At 46.4% G+C, this 27,364-nt stretch overlaps 2 protein-coding genes across 4 annotated transcripts; both read left to right on the top strand.

Moving 5' to 3' along the window:
* The first annotated feature begins 352 nt into the window (after positions 1-352).
* On the top strand, positions 353-10,615 carry tox4b (TOX high mobility group box family member 4 b). Of its 3 annotated transcripts, none has more exons than XM_086196896.1 (9): positions 353-503; positions 3,111-3,179; positions 4,818-5,102; positions 5,176-5,436; positions 5,936-6,256; positions 7,164-7,244; positions 7,372-8,010; positions 8,260-8,414; positions 8,990-10,615. In XM_086196896.1, exons 1-9 carry the CDS (start codon positions 498-500, stop codon positions 9,045-9,047), a joined length of 1,875 nt encoding a protein of 624 aa, XP_086053022.1. In that variant the 5' UTR covers positions 353-497; the 3' UTR covers positions 9,048-10,615. The 3 variants fall into 3 exon arrangements, with proteins under 3 accessions (XP_086053022.1, XP_086053021.1, XP_086053020.1); XM_086196895.1 differs by having other exon boundaries at positions 354-918; XM_086196894.1 differs by lacking the exon at positions 353-503 and adding an exon at positions 2,076-2,904.
* A 570-nt stretch (positions 10,616-11,185) lies between these two features.
* Positions 11,186-24,103, top strand: supt16h (SPT16 homolog, facilitates chromatin remodeling subunit). The gene is made up of 24 exons (XM_086196893.1): positions 11,186-11,609; positions 12,557-12,649; positions 13,416-13,586; positions 13,669-13,821; positions 13,911-14,057; positions 14,233-14,384; positions 14,649-14,821; positions 15,070-15,160; positions 15,250-15,323; positions 15,419-15,531; positions 15,650-15,715; positions 16,117-16,215; positions 16,576-16,691; positions 17,462-17,615; positions 17,726-17,853; positions 18,961-19,223; positions 19,304-19,422; positions 19,937-20,175; positions 20,482-20,557; positions 20,723-20,892; positions 20,980-21,109; positions 21,325-21,451; positions 22,340-22,414; positions 23,275-24,103. The coding sequence occupies exons 1-24, from the start codon at positions 11,544-11,546 to the stop codon at positions 23,370-23,372; spliced, it is 3,093 nt and encodes a 1,030-aa protein (XP_086053019.1). The 5' UTR covers positions 11,186-11,543; the 3' UTR covers positions 23,373-24,103.
* Positions 24,104-27,364: the final 3,261 nt, after the last annotated feature.

Genomic DNA, 27,364 nt, shown 5'->3' on the forward strand with positions numbered 1-27,364 from the left:
AAAAAAGACAAAAGTATAAACATAAGTAACAATTTGAATTGGTAACAAGTTACAACTTGTGGCCTCCAAATGTATTTCAATCTCACCTAAGCCTCTGGAGATGTTTTCATAGGACACCCAATGATGGAAGCAGTCACTTGTTCATGGACATCCTATAGTTCCAGATAAAGCTAGGACTGCAAGCTAAAGGCTAATGCTCCATATTTAGCCACTTTGAGGTTTATTTTACAGGATTAAAAAGAATTTTAACAAATACCCGAATCCAGCCACTTAAAATAGTCTCTTTTTTTTAAACTGAGAACTCGCTTTTATTTTGAACAGTCGTCGCTTCTGTCCGACGCGCTGACGCCACTTCCACTTGTACGTACAATCCCGGTAGCCGGTGCCATGTTGTGATATTTTGAGGAAATCAATTCTGGGCGAAGTTCACTCGCTAAAAGTGGACAGAAAAAAAAAGAAACAAAAAACTAAACACAAATCAGATTTGGAGGGTGAGCATGGAGGTAAGAGTAGTTAGACGCTTCTGAAGAGCGAGACACTTGCTTTCATCGATGACGACTGACCGCGAAGCTCACGGTCTCCGTCCAAAACAACGGCACCGAGCCCGTCACCTGACTCGCTAATAGCGATATCGATCAGAACCCGTGTAGTTAGCTGGAAGGTTGGGGCACCGGACCGAGAGGAGGGGGACGGGCCGGCACCAGAGCCGGACGAGGACGTGGTGTCACTCCTTAACGCCGAAAGTCCTCAGGTTTAATGAGTAAACGTCGACAGGAACCGACTCACCGCGGGCGACCGATATCCCGACGTGTCCTCCAGGGCCGATACTGGATGCTAGCAAGCCCTGGACGCCGATAACAAGCTCGCACACCAACACCTGTAATGTGTCTCAGAATCATTGTTGAAAAAACTAACATTGTAAGTGAGAAGTTTGACTTCCCTTCTAATAGGGTTCATAAATATAACTCTTAGAAGCCCAGCAGGCTTAAAAAGGAAACTGGCTGGCTAACAAGCTAATAGCTAACTTTAGACTTTCCTGAGCAGGACTTTTCAGGTTTCCCCTCTTGTGCACTGCAGCTGGATGAGCGCGTCTTTATAGAATGAAAGGCTGATAATTGGCTAATCAGATGCTCATCCATTTATGATATTTAGCGATGTTAATGCTGCTGTTGTTTATCTTGATACCTGACGGGCGCCACGGGGAAAAAAACTCCTTTTATTATCTTGAAAAATAATGGCGTTATTTAGCTTGTAGTCAGTGACACGCTATCAAGAGCAGAGTAGATGTGGTTAAACTCGTGTAGAAGTTTAAAGAGTTCACCTCCCAGGCTTTCCTTCTGAGATCATGACCCCTGATCAATACACCTCACTTCCCCTCATGGGGTTTTTCAAAGTAAAATATCCTCTGAACACGCATGGATTTCCTAAATGACATCAAATCTGTCAGCACCAAGTTGAAGTAGAGGTACTACAGGCGTTAACAGAGCACGACTCTGCTCATCAAGTCCAAATGTTTTGGGGAGGCTAAGTAGCCATATTGTTTTTTTGCCAGCTTCCGGGAGTCCTTTTCAAAATTAAACTAGTAATCCTCACCTGTCTTTAGGGGTGGTGGTGGTCGAGGGGTTAGATTGTCGTGTGTGTGTGTGTGTGTGTGTGTGTGTGTGTGTGTGTGTGTGTGTGTGTGTGTGTGTGTGTGCTGGGACGACGGGCTGAATCCTCAGTGCAGTGCTGGACACACTGTTAGAGAAGACGAACCGCTATGCTAACAGGAAGCTGCTGTCACTGATGGTTCAATCCTCCAGCAGGACAGTGCTGGTGTTCAAGCTCACAGTACTGTTACTAAAATTTGTATCCACTTTGCGAGCTTCAAAAATCCGGCTGCTTGTTGAACCTGAGACTTAGAGGCTCTGACTGGCTGGATCTCTTTGGTGCGGTGCATTCGCCTCAAATGGGCCTGCGTGTAGCGTGATTGAAGCCCATGAGACTTGAGAGAGAGGAGCTAAATCTGCACTGATACTGGGTTGGAACACAGGCCAGGACAGAAACCTGCGACCAAGGTGTGACGCTGATTATCCCTCTGGCGTCACTGACATACAAAACTAATCATTTTGATTTGAAGTGATAAAGACCAGCCTGGTGATCAGTCGAGTATTTCTGAGGTAAAGGAGGAGGAAAAAAAGGAGCAAGTCCTATGCAGCCACGGGCTTTTGTTTTGAAACCCGCGTTGCTGTATATCCGGTGTTCTCCCCTGTCACTATCCCATCGGTGGCTCGGGATCCATTGAGTAGCCTGAGTCGGTCTTCTGCACCGTAGACACCTCGCATACGGTTGTCGGTTCGTAAACCTACCGAGCCGCCGCGACAGTTCACCGGCCGAGCGTGTCCATCCCCGGCGGGGGGCTCCTCACCGCGGCCGTTGCGTGCTAGAGGACGTGCGGGCAAGGAGGCGGCGGACCGGGGGTGAAGCGAGGAGTACCGCAGCCTTGCGTCAAATCCGGCTAAAGCTAAACGGCGGTAGGACGAGTCAGCTAGACGGGGAGCAGCCACGTTACCGCGGTAGCGAGCCAGCCAGGTTATTTTTGGCACGGTTGCCGGCGCACACATGCTCGGTGGCAGTGTGTGAGAACGTCGGTGCCAAAGCTGTCACGTTCATTCATTGCTACCGGACACACTCGGTGTTGCGTCCGGGCTAGCTCCCCTGTCACAGGAAGAGCTTAGCTGGGGAATCACGGCTTTATTGCGCCATAATCAATTAAAGAGGGGCCTCATAGCGGGTATATGAGGCCCGGTTGAGAAGATGGACCTGAATTTTTATTCGGATCTGACGGACGGTACCGTGCAGCACGACGGGGACTCCGAGTTCCTGGATCCGCAGTCTTTCAACGGATTTGACTCAGACAACAAGGTGACTCGTCTCCTAGTCCGGAGACAAACATCTCCTCTCCACACAGGAGTCAGGTTTCATCCAACTGACGGGTGACAGTAAACGCATCACCGCGAGGGTGACCTGTTTCCATCAGTTGGATCCTGTTTGTTTGCAGTAAATGTTGCTTTCACTGGTTCTTGTTAAGAGCCGGAGCTTCTCCTAACACCTTCACCTGAATCTTTCAGTTCCCTGGAGGCAGTGACAACTACCTGACCATTTCAGGGGCTGGCCACCCTTTCCTCACCCCCTCAGAGGTAGGTGCCATCACACCAGCCCAGCAGCCTCCAGGGTTTGGTTTGCTGCAGGGGTGGCTGATATATCGCTCACTGAGTAGTGGATCGATGTGGGTTTGAGCCTCTTCTAGGCTTTGTCTCCTCTAACCCTCATGGAAATAAGGAAAATATCTCTCTTTCAAATTCATTTCTCATGAGTTTTCACTGTGTTCCAAAGGTGACGTCACGTAAGCTTGTTTCTACCAAGTGATTATCAGTTCAGGTAAATGTTGGCACACTTGGTGAAAAAACTGTCAAAGTCCCAGAACATCAAACTAGCAAGTTTCAGATCTGGAAAAGCTTTGGAAAAAATGAATTCAGCAAGAAAAGTCACGGAAAGTTGCTTCAAAAATACCCGAATGATCGATAATTTGTGGTTCGGTTCAGATCCACAGGGAAAGTTTGAGTTTTAGTCCTGATGCACATTGAAACATCTTTCTGTTGCAGCGAACCGTGTAGATTGTAGTCAGTGTTCAAATCTGAGTGGGGGAACTGGATTTGCTCCTGAATGGCCGTAAAGTTTCCTCAGCTGTGGAAGTTTCATGGAAATGTATTGGTAAAAATGAAGCCTGTATTGATCGATTGAAGTGTAAGACTTTGGCAAAAACCCAATCTTGCGCTTGTGCGGTTTATCGCTAGAGGCTCACGCTCACTCGAGAGCCTTGTCGCATCAAAGTTGAGCTGAAATGAAAAACGCTTTTTGAAATCTTAACATCCTCAGTAACATTGTGTACCTTTTCAACAATCCACACAAAAAAATGTTGTGTCAAACTTTTGTACCGTAAACCGAACCCGATGTTTGCTTCCACAAGCTTCTACCAATCAGTGTCAGCCAACACTGCGGTCGACTTCCTGCCACCGTTTGACATCTGAATACTGCAGGAGCGGCGTGCTTGTGGGGTTCCAGCTGTTTCCTCCCGTGTAGTTGCTGCTAAAGTGCTAACTACAGTTAGCTGTATGGGCCAGCAGCGCGCTGGTGACACGTCCAGACCTAAACAGCCCCCAGGCCCAGCAGAGGCCTCTTTGAAGACAGGGAGTCCAGCACCAGGCTTGCTAATGGACTCTCCTGTTGATCAGAAAGCTTTGCTTTTTATGTTAGCTGTTGGTTCTCAGTTAACTTGGTTAGCTGTGCAGCTAAAATTAGTGTAGTATGAGCTGACCCAGCCTTGCACTTCCAGGAGCCTAACCAACAAGAGGAAACGGCTGAAAACCAGGGCAGTACTCTGGATGTACCCCACATTGTCAAACTAGCCCTGGTTGTACTGGGAGCACCCAGTCGATCGGAGTCGGGGTGGAACATATATTCAGGGCTCAATGCTATTGGCTGGTCGCCTCCTAGCTACTTGTTTTTACGAGAAACGGGAAAAAAATCAGCATCTGCTTCTTATTAGGGTTGCAACAGTTTTGCTCGACTCTTTCAGAGGTCTTTGTACGTGGTGATGATGCGGCTGGTGTTTCACCATGAAGCTGTGATAGCCTCTCGGTTGCTCCGAGCACAGCTCTTCTCACATTCTCCTTTTGTCCTCTCTCTCATATCTGCTCTATCCTTCTAGTCTTTTGTTTTTGATTTCTCTCAAATTTCTTGTAATCAGTCACTTCTTCTTTCCGACTGCTCTCCAGACTTTCCACACTCCCAGTCTTGGTGATGAGGAGTTTGAGATCCCTCCCATCTCGCTGGACCCAGATTCGGCGCTCACAGTGTCAGATGTGGTGTCTCATTTTGGGGAGCTGTCGGACACGGGGCCCTCGGACAGCGTGGTGGTACCTGGGAATGCTGTGGTTGAAGGGGATGACCCCTCCTTTGCCTCCACTTTTGTCAACGCCCCCTCACAAGGACTAGAGCACCTGACTCTCGGAGTCATCAACCAGTCTGGAAGTGCTCTACTGGGGTCCTCGCTAGGAATGGTGGGGATCAGAGGACTCTCAGGTCTGTTAGCTGTCCATTGGACTCAAGCTAATCTTTTCTTCTGCTCTCCAGGATCTTGGTCACCCCATTGGCTCTCAGTTCAGAAGCTCGTCTCCTGTGACTATAGACGTTCCGCTTGGCGATATGAGCCAAGGCTTGCTGGGGTCCAACCAGCTGACCACCATCGACCAGTCCGAGCTCAGCGCTCAACTGGGGCTGGGCTTAGGAGGCGGGAATATACTACAGCGCCCCCAGTCGCCTGAGCACCCACTGTCCGCCACGGCTTCACCCACCAGCTCCTTGCAGGATGATGACATGGACGACTTCAGAAGGGTGAGGCTTCAGGACATTGAAGCTGGGGGGAGAATTTTAGCATCAGTTAGCATCTGGTGCCACTCCCATTGTTGGTTGGCCTCGCTACTTGCTGGCTGTGTGCAACTGGACAGGCTTCACAGATTGAGAACAGCCTCACGAGGTCAGCAGGGAATGAGGTGTGTCAGGCTCCAGTTTCTCTGTAGTGTTAAAAAGAAATCAGACGGCTCCATAAATGTGAGGTTGTGCAAAAGGGAATAGCTAACCTGACATGCCTCGCTATTCACCAGCCACGAGAGCGCTCAGCGTTCGCAGCCACCACGGCTTCTTTCGGCAAAGTCCAGGCTTTATCTTGAGAAAACAACCACAGAAAGTTTCCAAGCCTAAATTCTTCACCAAGTCAAATCTAAATTACAGGTGGAAGGATACTTGCATAATTTGTGAGAGTGAGTAAACAAACGATCCTGTGGCCTTGTCTCATTCATCCAGTTCTTATGTGCATCTCATTGTGTCTGAACAGAGCGTCCTAGTGGAGTCTCCGGTGTCTCAAGCCTTCGCCCCGGGTGTAATCTCTCTTGATCCCACCATGTCTGAGCCCCCACTGTCTGCACCAGCCTCCAGCGTCTCTCCCATCATTGGACGGAAGGGAGGAGCAGGCGGAGGGAGGAAGGGAAAGAAGAAGAAAGACCCCAATGAGCCTCAGAAACCGGTGTCGGCCTATGCCTTGTTCTTTCGGGACACACAGGCAGCTATAAAGGGACAAAACCCCAATGCAACATTTGGAGAAGTGTCTAAGATCGTGGCATCCATGTGGGACAGCCTGGGGGAGGAGCAGAAACAAGTAAGAGGGAATAATTGTAGAAAATAGTCCACATGCACTTTGTGTGTTTGATAAGTCACATGATGTTTAGTATGACGCTTGCACGGTTGGCATCTTGGACATTAAAATCTCTACTAGCCAACAGAAGAGTGAAGGGGATATCTTTGAGGGCGCGCTCACAACTCCCGTTCATTTGACTCACCCATCATGTTCACAGAAGTCTTTCTGGTTAGTCACACTTGTAGCGTTGGCAAACACTCTGGCCTGGATGTCTGCCAAACATGAGAATTCAGCAGAAGTCCCAGTCAAGCCTGAGGCGCACTGGGTCGTCCCCAGTGCGTAACGTGCGATTGCAGCGGTCAGTAGTCTTTGGAATCAGTTGATTCGCCATGTTGACCATGTCGATAATGCCATATATGGCCGTCACAACAGGCGTTTTTCCTTGCATTGCATGATCGCACATTCCTCCAGACTTGTAAAAGACAGAACCTCCACAGAAGTGGTTGCATTTTGTTACCACAGGAAGACCAGAACCAGGGGGGCTCTGTGAGTAGAAGGCATCGCGCACCTCTCCATTGGTTCTCCAGCGGCAGTCCCTTCCCTATCATGTGTGCTGTAGTTTGGTTTACTTTTGAACAGTTGTGCTGCGTGTGTCGACAGCCCGTAGTCCCCTGCGTTTGGGTTGGCTTCCTGCAACTGCATCGGAGTTTGTCCCGAATGTGATTACTATTGTATGCTTGGAAATGGAGCGCTTGGCAGAGGTGGCCGGTTGTTCTGGTTCATGCCAGAGAGCTGTTTACTGCTTCCACCAGCACCCAAATGAAACACCTCAGACTTTTATGAAAAAGGGACGAATCGCTGGGTTGTGAAAAGATGTGACGAGATTGAAACATGTTGAGGGTCAAATTTTAATTTTCCCCCCTGACAGGTTTATAAGAGGAAAAATGAAGCAGCCAAGAAGGACTTCTTGAAAGCGCTGGCAGAGTACCGGTCTGGCCTGGTCTCTCAGGTGAGTTGGTGTGATCGTTTTCACAAAGGTGTCATCCATTTGCTAAACCTGGCAGCTGCAACGCATAAAAGGTCCCTCTGGAAGGACTAGTTGCACGAGTATGACGAGATCCCTCCCTCCTCCGCAGGCCCCCATCGAAGTCATGGACACAGCTCCGTCACCACCACCTCCAAACCCAGCTCCTGCCATCACGACTGCTCCTGCCTCCACACCGGCCTCTCGCACCACCAGGTCCCAGCATTACAACCCTGAGGAGAACACCATCACTAACATCTGTACCTCCAACATCATCCTGGACCTGCCCCAGGTCACCACACGCTCACGCACCGGTGCCATCAAACCCCAACCTCCACCGGCCAGCAGCACCCCCAACCCCCCGACCGTCACCAAGATCATCATCAAGCAGACTCAGCTGCCGTCCGGCGGGGTATCGGTCACTGCAACGCCAGCCTCATCTCCACGGCAACCACCTCCGCTACAGCAGATGCAGAGCACTCCACCTCCACCGCGGCTGCAGCAGATGGTGCATGCCCAGGCTCCTCCCCCACTCCAGGCCAAACCTCGTGGAGGAGGGGCAGCTGCTGCCATGGCCCCACCTCCCCTGCAGATCAAGGTGGCCCCGTCATCACGCCAGGCAGATTCCAGTACGTCGATCATCGTAAATTCGGCTGGTGAGAAGTCATTGTCGTCCTCCTCAAAAATGGCAATGGAGGTGGGACAGTCGGCCACCTTGGTGGCGGGCGATGTGGCGGAGGCAGAAGACGGGGTAGGTTCAGAAAAGCAGACTTGAACTGCACGTGTTGATATCATGCACGTCTGCCACAATGCTGTTTCAAGACATACAGAACTAAAGAAAATGCAGAGATGTCAGCAATCATCTTGTCCTTTTACAGTTTGTCCACCAGAGGGCACTTATGTTTGTTCAAACCATCCACAGCTGTTCAAGAAACCTTGCCTGGTAGACAGGAGGGTTGGAGAAATACCTCAGTGCTGCTATTTGTCTTGTGTCTATCAGATGGAGGTTGAGGTGAATGTAGCCCCGGCACCCAGCATGACCCCCGTCAGCAGTCCCAACATCTGTGTGCGTGCGGGCTGCACCAACCCAGCTGTGGACAGCAAAGACTGGGACAAAGAATACTGTAGCAATGAGTGTGTCGCCACACACTGCAGGTTTGTACATGGTCAGATGTATCAGTTTATGGGACTGAACAGTTTCAAGGAGCATCATGAAGACTACCACCCTAGATTTTGGACGAGCCTCCAGCAGATTCAGGAAGTCCTGGTTAGGTTTAGGCCAGAGGACTTGGAGGAGTTGTTCAGAGTAAGATACCAGGTTGAGGCTAGCGCCATCTAGGGCTGTGCTACTCAAACGCACATAAGTATCTTAATTCTAAAATGCATATTACTTTGAAAAGAAAAGGGATGTTTTTGAACTGAGAGTCTTGCAACAACAAAAAAAAAAGTTGTCAGAGTTGCGCCCGACTTACCCTGCAGGTGCCTGAAACAAGTGGATTTCTGGCCCTGCTGGGACAGTCTGTCTCAGTAGGTTCCAGCCCAGAGCAGCGAGCTAAGACAAGCACCAGATCCAGTGGGGAAGTTTGACATCGTAGTTCAAAAGATGGTTACTTCGGCTCAAGGTTATGCAGCGCTAACCTGCACATACCAAAGCAATCAAGATCCAACCCGATCATCCTTCCAGTGACAGGGGGGGCGATGACGAGCTCTGGTCTTTTGTCCTCCTACAGGGACGTGTTCATGGCCTGGTGCGCCATCCGAGGGCAGAACTCCACCACCGTCACATAGGGGACGGATTTTTCTGACTCGCCAACAGCAGCTGAACGGGATGGAGAGTGAATGAAAAGCCCGCTCAGGTACCGGCACATACTTGTTTTACCCCGTTGGATGGGTTCGTCCTCTTGGGATAAAGGCAGTCACAGGATGCTCGTCTGCGATTGGCTCTCTCTCACTTCCCCGTGCACAATTGTGACTGCGACCAGGACGACCGCTCACAACATTGGACTGATGCGTAGTGATACTGAGGACTGCACAGGAGGAGAAAAGAAAGACTCCAAACATTCCTCGCTCAAGAGGAGCAAAACCACCACCACTTATTGTACATTTAAAATATGGAAGAAAAGAGCATTTTATATTGAAATGGTGTTTTTAGTTCGGGGACGGGAGGAAATCATGATTTTGCAAGTGTACATTGTCCAGCTCCCTCATCATGTGTGCGTGCTCTTCCCTTTTCTGTTCCACTGATTGATCAACCAACCACATCTGACAAGTGTCTTTCTGTTGGGTTCTTGAGAGACGTGAGGGCGCTTCAGCGTAGGTGGGCTCTAATAAAGATTTCATCCAAAACGACGACGGCCCAGTTTTCAAGCGGGTTCATTGTCATGAAAGAGGGTGCAGGTCAAAACCAGGTGCTAAGATTCAGGAAGAAGAAGCCACATTCGCCCCTTTCCTGGTCTCCCTCTCCCGCTGAAAGCCCCAAGCATTTGAAGAGCTTTTATATCTGTGCGTAATTTTAGTTCTTTATCCGAAACATTTGTGGTGAAGTCCTGAGTCCTGGAGGGGCCGTAGAGGGAACCGCGGGTGGGAACTTCTCATGTCAGTATGTCTTGTCCCCAAAAGAATTTGGCTTTGGCCACCACGTATCAGTTGTCCCCTCAACATCCTGTCTCTTAACCCCCAAGAAATCAGTTGTGGCCCAGAGATGTCATTTGTTCCCACAAGTTACTTGTGTAGAGGCCAGGTATTTTACCTTGTTCCCTCAGTTGCATCAAAATGTGGGAACAGGTTGGCTCATACTTTCTTAGCCTGAAAAGAATCCAATTATGACCTGGAGATAGACTTTGTTCTCTCAGTTTAATCAGTTTTTATGAATTTAATTGAACCCTGGCCACAAATCATGAATTGTTGACCTGTTTATTTATTTAAAGGCCGCCAAGGTTAAGTTGTTCCCTCAAAGCGTAACTCGTTCCATCAGTTTAGTTGTTCTGTGGCCATGAGATGAGAAGATAACTTGATCAGTCTTACAACCACAATGAAACGTAACGGAGGGAACAAGTTATCGCTTGTGGCTCCAAAACAGACACGTTTTCCCTCTAAAGCCGCTTCAGGGTTCCATTGTGAGAAAAAAAAAATCACTGTTTGAGGGAGAAAAAGAACAGAACAGTGGAATGATGGAAACTCACCAGCTGCAACTACTGTAAAGAAAACAAGCTTTACTTTTTAACCAGTGTTGAGTTGAACAAAGTGATGGAAGGTGTGCTGAGGCATGAAGAGGTGGGTGGCTGCTTCCCTCCTGGGTAACTGTGGAAAAGCTGGAAATGTTTTTAATTGTGAAATAAAATATTTTATGTTTTATATTTGGTGATGTACATTCTGGCTTGACAGTCAAACACACAGTGCAACTGCATATTGACACTTGATATGTTAATTTTATTTATTTTTTTAAAGGGTCTGACCAAAGGCATTGTTTCAATAAACAGATTGGATTATTTATTTTTTATTTAAAAAATAAATACTTAGATCGAAAGAATTTAATTTTATGATTACATTTTTTTTTTTTGACTAAACAAATTGCTAAATTTAAATGCCAAAACACAGAGGACATTCTCTCAGTTCACATCGCGAGATTTGACGCCGCGTGTTTGATGACGATGGCGGGAAATCCTACCGTGGCGGGAAAAAAAAAGCAACGTGGTCAACACAAGGTAGGAGGCGCTGTTGGGCGGCACAGCGCCACAACTGACATCAAAATACGACCATAAAACAACAAATTCGCTTCGAAAGCGACGAAAAGGACTGGTTGCATCATTTCAGGGTCTTCTATTTTTTAATAAATGTGTGGTGGAATTGAGACGAATTCGTGTATAAAGATTTATGTTTGTGTTGACTGTGAGCGATGCTGTGAGCGGGCAGGGGGGAGGGAGAGAGAGGAAGGAGCGCAGGAGGAAGGAGGGGGGTTGCTAATTACAACAGATTTGTGTGCTCGTGTGTGGCGGAAGGAGGAGACGTTATTATACATTCAAATTCTTTTTTGAGGGGTCTCATTTTAACCGGGTGATTGATTGATAAGGCGACTGCGTAGGTTGCACATTTTCATCACCCCTCGCTGGAAAAGGCCTCAGTAGTGAAATTGCAAGGGGGAGCAGCGGCATCTGTATCCCAGCAGGCGTGGAAGGAAAGTGCGTTGTTGTTAGTTGACACTGAGCATCATCATCATCATCTTCATCATCATCATCCGGCCTGCTGGGAGGCGAAGCCGGGAGCTGGAGTTAGCAGCAGAGGACCATGGCGGTAAACCTGGACAAGGAAGCGTACTATCGGCGAATCAAACGACTGTACAGCAACTGGAAGGTACAAACGCGGACGTGTTGTTAGGCTGAGCCCGCTTCTGGTGCCCGGTGTAACTGGAAGCGAGCAACTGTGGTATCCTTTTTTTTTTTCTTAGTTTTTTTTTTTTAAATCTTCCACCGAGCGAGTTGGCTCTTGTTGGCGTGAGCCGTGTTGTTTCCCTGCCCGCATCCAGCATCTCCAACCCGGGGAAAGGGCCCCGGCCTGCCTCGCTCGAGAGGCCCGTTTTAGCCTTTAGTAGCCCCGGAAAACGTTCTCTAGTAAAGGCGCTTACAAGTTACTTCACAAGTGTCTTCTGTGTCACACTAACTATGCTAGCCACCTCATGTTAGCACGCTAATGGTCCCATTCACTGTGCTAGCTACCATTTTAGCTAGCTAGTTTACTATTTAGCTAACTTGCTAGCTGGTCTGCTCGGGTAGCAGCACGCCAGCCGTCAATAAATACACATTTCGTGTCTTTAAAACTCAATTCACAGCGTTTACGTGCTCGAAAGTGTCATTGTCTGACATGTTGTTGTCAGAACGGTGGCGTGCTAGCACTGTTCGCTACATGCTAACGCTAGCTCGCTAATTAACAGCATCAGGAAGAAAGTGTAGGAGACTCGGGTGCAGGATTTGTTTAGAAATCTTATTTCTCAAATGATTTTAATTAGTTTGGTGCCTCTGTGACGTCTTCTTGTTCAGAATGTGAAGTTCTGTCTGTTCACGAGGTTTCCGTTCTTGCAGCTGCTCAGTCACGCAGATGTGCACTCTGATAACTTTTAGTCTCTTGGCTATGAAAGATTGTGTTGTGCGCTTTAAACTGCGTAAAATGAAGGTAGAAATGCAGTCGAGGGGATGCCGTCACCACCCACCAGCTGCCTGACGCCCACATGCGTTTGTAACAAGTTTATTCTCCTTGATAACATTGACCTGTGTTCAACAGTTACTCTGTCTCTGTGTCTGCAGAAGGGAGAGGATGAGTTTGGCAAAGTCGACGCCATCGTGGTGTCTGTCGGCGTGGACGAAGAAATCGTGTACGCCAAATCCACAGCTATACAGGTAATTTAGGCCAGAGGACCAGAAGTGAACACCCCCTGGACATTTGCAGCATTCGCAGTCATTTTGGACTGAAGAACCTTCGGGCCACTACGAGGTCCCTTGTCCTAGAAGTTGATGACTCCTTACTTTCGTGGCTGTTTTGACTGTGGTTCTGTAAACAATGTTGAGGGCTTCCTTTATGGACACATTCTCTGTCCAGATGTTGAGCACAAGACCAAAGAGTGGACGAGATTGTCTTGTTTAGGCAAATTCAGTCAATCTGTGAATGTCCGCATTGGTTACCATAACGATAAATGCCTTCACCCACCTGTGTCCTTGAGGGAGGGCTGGTCCTGTTTGCACACGGTCCAAAATTTGTGACTGTGGGGACCAAAAGCAAAGCCGGCATGCCAGTGATTCCACACCACCGCTACATGGGTGGATCACCAAGAGGAGGACGGTTGGTGATGCTCGGCATCTCGTCCACTACCAGCCCGTTCCCCGTCCCACCTGGTAGCGTCTTTTTTGTCTCTTTTTATGTGTTCGCAAAAGCAGAGAGTGCAGGATTATGTTTCATGTTGTCCATACGACTAGTTTTTTAGGTGTCCCTGATATCTCAGGGCTGCCTTGAGGGAATTTCTTCAAATTCGGTACAAATGTCCACCAGGACTTGTGGATGACCTGAATATTTAGTTGTCAAAGTCTGTTTCCGTGGGTCGTGTCGTACTCTGCAGCTGCAAGGCCACCTGTTTTTGACCTGGTGGGCCGTTTGTTCTCCCTTCTTCAGACTTGGCTGTTTGGCTACGAGCTGACAGACACCATCATGGTCTTCTGCGACACCAAGATTATCTTCCTTGCCAGCAAGAAGAAGGTGGATTTCCTCAAGCAAGTGGCAGTGACGAAAGGCAACGAGAACGCCAATGGCGTTCCGCCCATCACGTTGCTGACCAGAGAAAAGGTAACATCTCACAATGAACTCTGCTTGATAAATTGGAAGTAGCTGGAAGTAAACGGTGCCATCAACGTTGTGCATCTTTCAGAATGAAAGCAACAAAGCCAACTTTGACAAGATGATTGAGGCGATCCGAGGCAGCAAAGAAGGCAAGACGGTGGGAGTGTTCAGCAAGGACAAGTTTCCTGGAGAGTACATGAAGAGCTGGAACGACACCATCACTGCTGAGGGGCTGGAGAGGGTAAGACCACCTTCTTTTTCTCAGTCCCAACTGCACGTTCCAGCTGTGAGTGAGAAGAATGTTCAACTCTGGGTCGTCTTTTTCCACAGGTGGACATAAGCGCTGTGGTGGCGTACACAATGGCGGTGAAGGAAGACGGAGAACTCAGCCTGATGAAGAAGGCGGCGGCCATCACCAGCGAGGTTTACTCAAAGTTTTTTAAGGAGCGAGTCATGGAGATCGTTGATGCAGATGAGGTGGGTTGGCTTTTGTGGGCCACGTTCTGTGTTGCTGTGCTTGTCGTGTCTCAGAGCCGCCTCTGCTGTGTACACCAGAGCCGAGCCTGGCTGACCGCTACGTACCATAAACACACCAGATTGGCAGAAATGACGCGGTAACCGTCGAAACCCTCTTATTCCACCTCCCCAACAGAAAGTGCGTCACAGTAAACTAGCGGAGTCGGTGGAGAAGGCCATTGAGGAGAAGAAGTACCTGGGTGGTGCCGACCCTTCTACGGTGGAGATGTGTTACCCTCCCATCATCCAGAGTGGAGGAAACTACAGCCTGAAGTTCAGCGTTGTCAGGTAGCCGGCCTCCCACCGCAGACTCGCACGTTGCTTGATTGAAGTGTGAAGGACTGGTCGTCATGTTGGCCAGTTTCAAAAAGGCAGATCTGTTGGTAGATTGTGTTGATTTTCTTCTTCTCCCCCCTAAATTTTTAAAGAGCTTTGCTGTGATTCTCTGCATAGCTGGAGTTGAGGTCCAGTGTGGAGTCACACCTGCAGAAGTTGTAGGTTGCTGCGCCGTCTCAAGATCTACTCATCGACTCACTTCCTTTTCTGTGTTAGTGATAAGAACCACATGCACTTCGGCGCCATCACGTGTGCTATGGGGATCCGCTACAAGTCCTACTGCTCCAACCTGGTCCGCACCCTCATGGTGGACCCCCCTCAGGAGATGCAGGACAACTACAACTTCCTGCTGCAGGTGGAGGAGGAGCTGCTCAAAGAACTCAAACATGGTGGGTTTGGTTTATTTTGAATTATTTTATTACAGGTTCATGTTGTACCAAAACACCTGGCTTGTGAGAAATTTTAGTCCAGTACATGCGGAGGAATTTTGACACATATCCCCCCCCCCCCCATGGAAAAAGATGTTAAACACAAAAAGTCACAGCTGCTTTAGTTGAGGCGTCGGTGGCCAAATACGGGCGCTAAACGTACATTTTCAGCACGTTTTCTGAAGCCAGTTTTCTGACTTTTTTCTCAGGTGTAAAAATCTCTGACGCCTACAACATTGTCCTGGAGTATGTTAAGAAAGAGAAGCCTGACCTTGTAGCAAAGCTGACCAAAAACCTCGGGTAAATCCCCCACAAATGCCACTGAACCCCCAGCGACTCCCTCCTTGACTCGTCTAACATTCCAGTCTTCTCTCACTCTGTGTTTGCAGTTTTGCCATGGGAATAGAGTTCAGAGAAGGCTCCTTGGTTTTGAACACAAAAAATCAGTACAAACTGAAAAAAGGTAGGAACAGTAACATTTACAATTTGACTTCCTTTTTAGGGAATTGTTTTTAACGAACTGTCGTGTGTGTGTGTGTGTGTGTGTGTGTGTGTCAGGTATGGTGCTGAGTATCAGTTTAGGCTTCGCTGACCTTGTGAATAAAGACGGCAAAAAAGAAGAGCAGAAAAAGTATGCCTTGTTCATTGGTGACACAGTCCAGATCAATGAGGTGAGTGGAGAGGAGTCTGTGTTTTAATGATTGGATGACTGAGGTGTGCAGAAACCACCAAGGAATTCAATGCATCGGGAGATTTTTGAGCTCATGAATGGGAATCCTGTCCCAACAGGAAGAGGCAGCCACAATACTCACGCCAGTCAAGAAGAAGATAAAAAATGTGGGAATTTTCCTGAAGGTGGGTGTCTTGTCTTTAGTACGTCGGTCAAAATAAGAACCGAAAAACGTCAGGGAGGGGTGTTGTTTTTTTCGCTGATTTAGAGAGGTTAGTATGCGTATCATCACATCAGGTCTGCGGTGGAGACTCGTGGTCACCAGCCCGTCTAACACGATGAACTGGTCAATCATTATCGGTAGATCTTTAAGCTGTGACCAACCATGACTGAATAACCCCTCTTCTGTACCTTGAAGTCCTGGCAGAAACTGAGCCCCACCTTCTGTGTCCGCTACATTTTCTGCTGGCAGTTAAAACACCGAAACTCAATGTCAGCGATTTTGCTGTATCATCATGATGCAGATTGATACGAAGTTGAGTATTTTGGCCCAGTTGAAGTAGTCTAAAGTCTGGATGATCCTCAGAATGATGACGAGGAAGATGAGGAGGAAGACGGCGACGACGCTGAGGAGCTGCTCGGGAAGGGAGCCCGGAGTGCTGCCCTGCTGGCAGACAGAACCAGGGTGAGTTGATGTGTCCAGCAATGACTTGTGAGCAGAGATTCTTTGTGACCTTAACAGAGAGTTAGTAACTGAGAGTGTGAATGTTTTTGTACTCTACCAGCTACTTGGGAAGGTAAGTACTTATAGTCTTCTAAATCTCATTGGCTAGACTGTTTAATTTGTTTTGAAATCCTCTTGCTGATGAGAGTTTGTCATCTTTTTAATTTGACTGTGTTGTGCGTTTGATTTCCTGGCCATCCATAGCTGTGTTTTACATGAGTAAACCCTGCATGTATGTCCTTTCATTCATTCTTTTTGGCACAATCCTGGATTGAGGTTGCTACCATGTGCTCACTCGGTTGTGTCTGTTGTCCAACCCAGAACGAGATGACAGCGGAGGAGAAGAGGCGCGCCCACCAGAAAGAGTTAGCCAACCATTTGAACGAAGAAGCCAAACGCCGTTTGACGGAGCAGAAAGGAGAGCAGCAGATTCAGAAGTAAGGGGTTGCTTGAAGTCTGAAAGAGCTACAGAATAACTGAGCATTACTTGTTGGAGTTTTTCAAAATTGTCACCGTGCTACACCGTGCATGCAAGTCCAGGGCAAGCTTTCACCGCCTGGGATGTTTGGTTCCAGGTGTTTGGATTTTGCATCCTAATGTTGGACTGTGGAGCTAATATCACTTCCTGTGCCCACCAGGTGGTACTAGAGAAGACTTGATTGTCAATGATGTTGCTGTCCATAAGATGAAGACAACACAGTGTAGACACAGATGACACTCACGTCTGTTCCATTCAGCTTGTAACCTCTAGGTGGCATTCTTGTAGATGACCTCAGGCCAGGACTGTCATCCAAGACCTGACCATGTGGAGTCCAGCTACTTTAGTTTCCTGTTCTGTGGACAAATGTCAAAATTGGTCATACTTGGTCTTCATAGTAACCCAGAACCAAGTCCTTAGTGGATCTGATCAGATCTGAGGTGATATGGTGGGCAGGAGAAGGACGTCAAAGTTTAATAATCAAACAAAGTCAAATATAATTTCCTGTTGGCTTTACCCTCAACCAGCTCCAAAATTGAGTGGGTTCCTCTTTGGCCCATTCTACACCCCTGCTCAGTGCCTGGAGAAAATCAGCCACAGGAAATCATTGTGCATCATCCCACTGACAAACAGATGCAATATTTTGGCTAGAGAGAAGTATCGGCCATGGGTGTTTAGAGAAGTCAGTTTCTAGTCATTAACTACGAGTTCTACCTTTTCTCCTCTCAGGGCCAGAAAGTCTAATGTGTCCTACAAGAATGTGTCTCAGATGCCCAGAGAAAAGGACATCAGAGAAATGAAAATATTCATCGACAAGAAGTATGAGACTGTTGTCATGCCCGTCTTTGGCATTGCCACACCCTTTCACATCGCCACCATCAAGGTATCTCGTTGTCTACTTGCTTTTGTTTTGGCTGGAAGCTCATTTCCCCTGCATTGGCTGGTTGGTTTATATTCTGCCCTGCTTTTCCTCTTGTTGTTGTTCCCGTCTAGAACATTAGTATGTCTGTAGAAGGAGACTACACCTACCTGAGGATCAACTTCTACGTCCCTGGCAGCTCGCTCGGACGTCAGGAGGGAAATATTTTCCCAAACCCCGACGCCACATTTGTTAAAGAAATGTAAGTACAAGCGTTTCTAACTCGGCGACTCAAATGCACCGCAAGTGAAATCTGATGCCTCTTAAAAGAAATTGGGTTCATTGATGATTAAACACTGCAATGTACAAGCAGAGACAGTTTAAAGATCTGAGCTATGTTTTTGGAGACATTTGAGTTTGGGTTAAAGAGGTCTTGATGAAAGCCTAATGGTGGCTTTCTGCTTGTACAGGATTCCTGACGGGTCTTCAATTTAAAATGTGCCTGTTGGGCTTGAATATACAGGATCAGTAAGTTCCCTGTATGGCATTTAAGCTTTTTAAGGAGAAACGTTGGTCTGCAAACTTAAGTTCTGTGATAAAAACCTGCATGTGTTCTGGGGCCGTGCGGTACGACCGAAACACACATCGTGGTAGAAATCAAATCCCTTCACGGTGATGGTATATGTGGTGGTATAAACTTAAGTGTCAAAGCATAATAAAGCATAGATATCATGTAGTTTTTTTTATCTTACTTTGCAGAAAGCAGAATTAAAAACTCAGAATTGAAACCCTGCACTTTATGGAGCAAAATAGTGCAAACAAGCACAAATAACCTCTACCGGGAGTACAAAAAATGTTCTCTATATTGCAAAACAGATGGTAAAATAAATCACTCCTGTTACCTCTGTTTGCCGTCACCGTCACATCTTTCAAGTCGTGTTTTCTGTTCAACATCCCATCATTTGAACCCAACCCAAGTCCAAATCACGAACATGGCACTGCTTGATTTTTTATTTTTTTTTTTTTTTGCTCTGCTGTCTCTGTGCCTGCAGCCATTTTGAAGCAGGTGCGGTTGACGTCATCGATGACAGGACGGGAGAGTGCAAATCTCTACCTTAGGCCCAACTTATATCACTTCTACCGCGTAGCCCTAATAGGTTCCTTCAACAACTTGGATTGAAATAAATGAACATGGAAAAACCAACTTGGCAGGCTCTCTTGAACTCCTTCACAACGCCTTGATTAGAACTGTGTGCCTTGCAACCAGTCCTGGTTTTGTCTTTTGAAGCTTTTTTCCTGCTGTGTCCATAATAAAGGGGTTTAACCTTTTTAGAACCCTGATTTACACCTAATTTCCCATCTCCCGTAGCACATACCGGGCGTCCAACCTAAAGGCCCCTGGTGACACCTCGGTCCCCTCCACCAACCTGCAGAATGCCTTCCGCATCATCAAGGAGGTACAGAAGCGCTACAAGACGCGAGAAGCCGAAGAAAAGGAGAAAGAAGGCATCGTCAAGCAAGACTCGCTGGTCATCAACCTCAACCGCAGCAACCCCAAACTCAAGGACCTTTACATCAGACCCAACATCGCGCAGAAGAGGATGCAGGGCTCGCTGGAGGCCCACACTAATGGTAAGTAATACGCACTACCGAGGCAACAAAACTACAAATCTAGTTTTTAAAGATGACATTTTCCTGATCTCCCTGGACAGGTTTCCGTTTCACGTCAGTCCGCGGGGATAAAGTTGACATTCTTTACAACAACATCAAACATGCAATCTTCCAGCCGTGTGACGGGGAGATGATCATTGTACTGCACTTCCACCTGAAGGTGTGTTTGACTCCATCATTCAAAACAAGTGAACTGCCTCGCTTGACGTTTATCTTTGCGACTTTTTAAAAAATAGTTGTGCATTTGATTATGTGTCCATCTTTTATACAAAATATAAAACCATCTTCAACACTGTTCAGAAATAATATTTAAAGTAATTGCAGTGTTTCTGGACAAATGCTGTTGCATGCAAAGTGTTCCTGTCATGCCACCTTGACGTTGAACCACCAGAATCGTTGTAGTTCAGCTTTGAGTCCCAGTGGATATTTGGGCCAAATTTTTAAGAAATTGCAATGCTTCTCACCAATTACTGCCAGTAACGAGGAGAGGGGGGGAAATCCAGAGTTCCTCTGAGGATAATGTTGGTTCTAAGGCAAACATTCCCTTTGATCTTACTCAAGTATTTGTTCAAAACTCTTTGTGTGAGGTTTTTGTTTTGAGAATTTGTTCTTGTCGCTCAATTGACCCGAAACATCACATTTGCACAGTAATGGTTTCATTGTTTTCCCCCAAGAATGCCATCATGTTTGGTAAGAGACGCCACACAGACGTCCAGTTCTACACCGAGGTCGGCGAGATAACCACAGATCTGGGCAAACACCAACACATGCACGACCGAGATGACCTGTATGCAGAACAGATGGAGCGGGAGATGCGTCACAAGCTCAAGTCGGCCTTCAAGAATTTCATCGAGAAGGTGGAGACACTGACCAGAGAGGAGCTGGAGTTTGAGGTTCCGTTCAGGGACCTGGGGTGAGTTGGTCTGATGCTCGACTGCAACAATGAATGCCTGAACTGAAACTAATTTCCTGTTGGTGATGTCTGGATTGTTGTCTTCTGTGCTGCCTGTCACAGCCATGCTAACATTTCCTATGCAGCCTTCATCTGATGGAACGGCCTGATTTAGCCTGGTTTATTTTATCCAAATGTCTTATAGCTGTATTTTTCAATTCCTGTTATGCTGTGTTTCTAAAATTGACTTTATTTCATTGCTACTGAGCAGGAAGATTGAGAGCATGCGGGTGGATTCCTTATTTGGCTGTGCATCTTTGTTTATAGGTTCCAGGGCGCCCCCTACAGGAGTACGTGCCTGCTACAACCCACGTCAAGTTCTCTTGTCAATGTCACAGAATGGGTGAGCAAACACTCAGCGCTTCAGAGTAAAAACCTCTCACCTGGCGTTTGTTCCTTAAATCTCAGAGACACTTAATTTCATGGTCCATTGGTCGGGGGGTCGTCTGTGATTTGAAGAAGCATTCATGCCCCTTTTGTTGGCTAAAATCTAAATTTCCGTATTTAGCCGCCATTTGTGGTGACCCTGGACGAGGTGGAGTTGGTTCATTTTGAGCGTGTGCAGTTCCACCTGAAGAACTTTGATGTGGTCATTGTCTACAAGGACTACAACAAGAAGGTCACCATGATCAATGCGGTGCCTGTCAACTCCCTCGACCCCATCAAGGAGTGGCTCAAGTAAGCGTCATCAGCATGGCAGCAAGGGGGTGCTAACGTCCTCAGAATCAGCTGTTTTTGTGACTGGCAGAGTTTTGTCTTCCTCAGCTCGTGTGATATTAAGTACACTGAGGGGGTCCAATCTCTGAACTGGACCAAGATCATGAAGACCATCGTTGATGATCCAGAGGGCTTCTTCGAGCAAGGAGGCTGGTCTTTCTTGGACCCTGAGAGTGAAGTATGCTTGAATAAAAGCCTTAACAAAATATCTAAACTGTTGAGTAGCTTTAGCTTGGAAAGTCTCTCAGTAATAAAGAAATAGACATTTTCTGTTTTTCTTTTGTTGGGGGGGCGGGGGTGGGGCTGATGTGAGACACCATGTGAGCTGAACAGACTGGACAGCCCCACGAGGTAGATGATGATTTCAGGCTGATATGACTTCTCTTGCCCCAGGGGAGCGGTGCAGAGGAGGCCTCGGAGTCTGAAATGGAGGATGAAACGTTTAATCCTTCAGCTGATGAAGAGGAGTATGAGGAGGAGGACAGCGACGAAGACTACAGCTCAGAGACGGAGGATTCTGGTACAGTTTGGCAACCCTTGCAACAGCAATGCCCTGAGGGCATTTTGCTAGGACTTGAGGAGGAACTGATGAATAAGGTGGTGCAACGTAGGGCGTGTTTCCACTGGCTCACATCTGCTCGAGTCGGGTCGGTATGGGTGTGTTTCCACTAGCACTGGGTACCACGTCAGCGTGGGTGGACTCACTGGCCAAGAGTTCCCCGGTGTAATTACTGTGCAACACAACAACAATGGAGGCAGTTTTATGCTGTTGTGGTTTTTGCTTAAACTAAAAGTGAGGGAGGACAGACAGGCGAGGCATCAAGCGGTGAAACAGAACCCCCAAGAATAAAAGACTTCACCAAGCCATGACCAGGATTCCAGCGAGGCCAAGATGATAGGAAGTAGACGACGTAAGCGGGTAAGTTACTCAATCAGCACCCTGCTTTGTGTTTACGTCACATTTTAGTCCCCGCTCAGCTTGCTTGGAACCCCAGGGACCAAAATGGTAACTGTTTGTACCGTGTTGGGGCCGGTGGATGTGGGGCTGACCCGAGCCGAAGTGAGCCAGTGGAAACGCGCCCTTACTTTCAGACAATGAGTGGAGTCACAGTTAAATGGTTTTTGCAAACAAAAGTTTTATTGAGAGTTCCACAAGGTTCTGGACTAGTACCACTTTCATTCACCTTCTAATGGCTTCAGTTAAGCTGTATAATTGGCAAAGACTTCCACTGTCATGCAGATGATGCCCAGTTATGTTTGGTAAAGCCCGGTGAAACCAATCAGCAAACTGAACTCCTAGCATTCTGTAAACTCTTGTTTTGGGAAGTGTTCCCCCACTCAGAGGGTGCAAAGCTGGAAATTGTACATTTGGGCTGTTTTAATTTAATATTTGTAAAATGTCTTGCAGACTACAGCGCATCACTGGGCAGTGAGGAGGAGAGCGGTAAAGACTGGGACGAGCTGGAGGAAGAAGCGAGGAAAGGTTTGTATCTGAAGCTACTTTAGATAAAACAACAAACTGAAGTTTAAAAAAAAAGTTATAAAGGAGCAAAGCAACTTTTATTTGGTAAATATGCCTCTTGTTCAACCCCAGGGTTGAACAAGAGGCATATTTTTTCTTTTGATAAAGGTATGCTAACATTTCCAACTCATTACCATTCATTGTGCTAAGCTAAGTACCAGCCCTCTGAAAGGTTGGGTGCCGTTCACATTTGAACCTGGTACAGAGACTTTTCTAGTTTCCTATTTATTTATTTTGGTAAAACAAAACAAGGTACACGTATCGAGCTGATGATGATGATGCTAATGTTGGTAGGACTGTACAACACCAAGTTAACGTTAACCAACACAGCAACAGCTCGTATCCAAAAAGCCACAACAGTCTTCATAACCGGTCATGTTAAATGGTCAAGGTGCCTCTACGTTGTCATCTTCTGGGTCCTTCTGCAGCAGGTGGCGTGCTGCCGCTGATACGAGCTGCAGCGGTGCTACTTGTGCTAGCTAGGTAGCGTTAGCTTTGAGGCTAGCAAAAACGGTGCAGCTGTCGGCTTTTTATTACAACACCTGACGTCTCTCCCACTGGTCAGTTGTCCACATGGCATCCTAAATATTACAGCTAGCATTCATTTTTCAGAAGTGGGGCCACACTGACTGGCCAGGGGTCTGCAGCAGTAGAGCAGGGGTCTGGATCTTGTTTGGCTCTGGGGACGGTGGACAGTGTTTGGATAAATTTCCCTCAAAAGTTGCTGTGTTCCTGGAAGTGAAGTACTTGAACCAATGTGTTGCCTTCCGAGGAGCTGCACCAGTAAACACTAATGTGAGCGTCTTGTTTGCTCCCTCCAGCTGACAGAGAGAGTCATTATGAGGATGAGGACACCTCCAACAGGAAGAGGAAGATCCGGCCAACAGCGCCCCCCAGCAAGAAGAAACGACGGTCCTAAAAAACTCGCGCACCTTCACACACACCCATAACTGCCAAACCTGGCTAACCTGCCCCCCTCCACCCTCCCCGCTTTCCCTCCTCCCCCCTTCCCCAACTGACTTGGTACACTTGACAAACACACACACACACACACACACACCGTGTACATAGACGCCCCTTATCTTTGTGTTGGTCAGTGAAGTGTCTCGTTTGAATGGTCGAAGTAACCAGCAAGGCAGTCAAGACACAAACTCTCTAGGTTCTGCTCTTCATTCCTCACTCACTCGTTCATTTCCTCCTCCACCTCCTCCCGTCTTCATCCATCAACCAGGGTTTTGTGTGTGTGTGTGTGTGTGTGTGTTTAAATGGGTTTTTATTGCGAGCATTGTTTATTTTCTGTTTAAACTGAGAATTTTCTTAACTAATGGATAATAAAAGAAAAGACTTGACACATCCTCTGCCAAGTGTTTTATATAAACACCCCCCATCCCACCCCCATGTTATGTTCTGTGTTCGTGGTAATTAGATGGAACATTTGTCTTGTTTTTCAGGGGGGAGGGGTCTGATTCCTTTTTTTAAAAACAATGGGGTTTGTAAAATTTCACACACATACACACACCGTCTTCCTCGCACTTGTCCTGTTCTCTGACCCCCCCTTGCCCTTTTTTTTTTGTTCATTCTGAGTAGATATGTTGTTGTTCTATGAATTCTAAAAATCCTGTTTTTGTAATAAAATTAAAAGGAACTGTAGTTTGTTTTGAATGCTGTTGGTGTTTTTTGTTTTTCTCAATCAACTCAGGAGTCTTCCAAGTACAAAATTGAATCTTCATGACTTTGTTAATGTCCCGTTACCTTCAAACTATAACTTTGTTCTTTCAAACAATTGGAACATGCAGTATGATGAGGAAGAGACGCTGGTGACGACGGTAAAGGGAATGAAATGAAACAAAATGATGAAATATTCACCCACAAGACGGATTAGAGAAAAACCTTTCGTTTGTGCTTCAGATTGAGGAAAATCGTGTTCGTATTTACTCGCATCAAACCACATCGCTCATCGGTGAGTTGAACGTCAACGCTGGAAGGAATTGGAGTTTGTTCTGTCAGAGATGCAAGAGCACTCACGGGGAGCGTGGGGGGAAATGGCAACGTGTCGTTCAAGGGACTTCTGTCCTTGTCACTTCCTCCTCCTCGTCATACTGTTGAAGATACACCAGCAGTAATAAGAGTCAAAACATCCAGCTGGTCTGGTTTTACTTGAATGTTAATTTTACCTTGGGAACATTGCCAAGGATTTTTATTCCATAAATTAAGCTGCTTCTTTTTTTTTCTGGACTCAGTTTGGAGGCCAACCAACAATCCTCCTGCTCATTCGTTGCTCTGCTCGGTTTGTCTCATCAGTTTCTGTCAGAAAATGTGCAGCGCTTCAAGCAGTTGCACCCTCCCGCATTCAACCTGTTCTGTTGAAAATTGATGCTAATTTGTGTCCAGAGTATTTTAACTCTTATGAAGCTGCTTTTGACCTGCAAACCAAACCAGTTCTGCTCCGGAATCTCAAGTCACTTAAAGCTTTAGGGTCAGAAGGGCGGAACTGGAGTAGGTGTCTGTACATGATATCTGGCCTGCATACACACACACACACACACACACGCTCAACCGTCAAAGACTGAAGAATCAAACATCCTCCGAGTACAAGGAATACATTCAGTGAGTACATTTTCTCATTCACCTGAAGTATCTGTAGATATGTGCAAGTGTTTAGAGAGTGTCTGGTTGTTCAATATCGAAATGGCAGAGTAAAAAAACATGAGGAAAAGGAATACCTACTTAAAGGAACCTGAGTGGATATTTGTACTTGTACCAGGGGTCTTAGGGGGGTAGAGTAGAGGAGTATATTGATTCTTTGAGCAGTATTTTTTGCTGATGGAACAGGATCACATTCATATTGTCAATCATTGAGTCAGTGGTTTGATTGATATATTAGCACCTGTTGGAGAACATGTAGAACTTCTAGTTCAAACATCCATGTTCCATTCTGCTCATCTATTGGGGGTCTGCCAGGGTTGGGGAGGACTTACTGGGTTATGGGTCCACTAATCATCCTGCAGTCCACAAAACCAACGTGTACTTGGATTTTTGTTACACTGACAAGTTATTTGGGGTTCGACATCACTTCCTGCCGAAACTTGGAGAAATGGCTTGAGGGTGGAGGCTTCGGGCACCTCAGCTTTTCTTGGTTTGATTTCACATGGGTTGTGTTCTCAATGACAGATCAGGTTCCACTCGGAGAACAACTAGTAGAGTGACGTAGTAGAAGTGCTGCAGTTTACCAGTGTAGCAGGTTGATGCCCTTTAAACACAAACAACAAATCGGTTATTGCTCGACTTCAAACGCATTTCAAAGAAAAGAAACACAACTTAAAAGCAACAACATTTTCCTCAAATAACTTCTTTTTCATTGCCATTTCTCAAATTGGTAATTCTTTTACTTTTATTACTTTTTACTTTAAATTCAAAACAATATGTGTTGAATAAACAAATTCAAATTATTTCATTTCGGATTCATTTCCTAATAAATCAAATTGTTCTAATCAAATAATTAACCATGTATATGTATTAAAATTTTCCAATGAACTCAAATACAGCAAACGGTATTAGTTACACAAATAAATTCACTCCTAATTAAATGTCCAACACAAGCTTGCGCACGGTCACACAATCGTTCAAAATGAAACGACTAAGTTAAATCATGAATTCAGGTGTTTCACAGCGGTCACCACATAACCGCTGCGCCACACACAACGGCACGGACGCACCGCCAAACTAAACAGAATGAATGCTTTCAAGTGAAAAGCAAGAATCGCATCAACCCTAATCTACATTTCTTCAACAATCCTCCCAGCAGCGTCTCAGAGCCCCTCCACACTGACGTCCCCCTGCAGCATGGACTTCTTTGTCTCTTCTCTCTCCAAACCAATGTGAATCCCAGCCCTCCCCCGTTTACCTGATCACCTACCTGAACTTTTAACTCCGCGCTGCCCTCTACTGTTTTGCCACATTAATTGTTTTGGGTCATAGGTCACTGACAGCTATTGGTATAAAATTACAAAAGCAATGTACTGACAAATTTAAAGAAGAAAAAAACTACTTTCAACTCAAGTCTACTTTTAACTTAACATACATAGTAAAGGTGTACTACTATGTAACCAACATCTTTTGAAACTTTTTCCCTGTCTACCCTGCGTGGTAGCAAACTGTTCCATGGCCCAATTTGGCCGCCTTGCCACGGCAACAAATAACAAAATGTCCCAGTCCTCACAGTGACCGTCACCAAGTTCTCAAGGTGTGTCTGCCCAGATCTCGTCAACCCTCCAGGACGATGACGTCACAATGTTATGAATACATGTCATTTCAGATTTAGATAGAAATTGTAATTGTACTGTAAAAGTCTTCAGTACTTCTGAATAGTTCTCTTACATACTTGAGTACATGGACTTCAGGGTGGCCTGGGGGCTGTGGGAGTTACGCTTGTTAATCATGTCCGCTTCACCTTTGCGTTGCAGGAAAACAAAAGTACTGAGAAAGTTGCTCAGGCATGAAGAGGAAAGCATCTGTCCTCCTCGTCCTCACTGGTAAAAACAACTCCCTGCTTTTAAAGGTCTCAGATTTGACTCGTTCTTTTTAGAATATAAAGTTTATCTTTGTTGGAATCTATTTTATGAAAGTAAATTGAACAAGAATGTTTTGTCAGTGTGTAAAGTTTAGACCAGTGTTGCCTTTGCTGGGTGGAGTATGGTCAGGTTTAAACTAAATTTTTCCTTTGTATTTTTTTCTATAGAATATAAATATGATGGAGGGCAGATTTTCAAACCATGTAAAGTTTATAAAAATATTACAATAATGAGTTAATAGTGCAACCATCATCAATTTGAGATTTTCAGTTTGGCAAGCTAAATGCTAACTCTAAGCATTGGTAGGTTTTGCTTTTTTTAAAATTTATTTTTGTGCATC

The sequence above is a fragment of the Aulostomus chinensis genome, chromosome 24, assembly GCF_037954235.1.
Source record: "Aulostomus chinensis isolate RoL2024-O1b breed Wild chromosome 24, RoL_Achi_v1.0, whole genome shotgun sequence".
Lineage (NCBI taxonomy): Eukaryota > Metazoa > Chordata > Actinopteri > Syngnathiformes > Aulostomidae > Aulostomus > Aulostomus chinensis.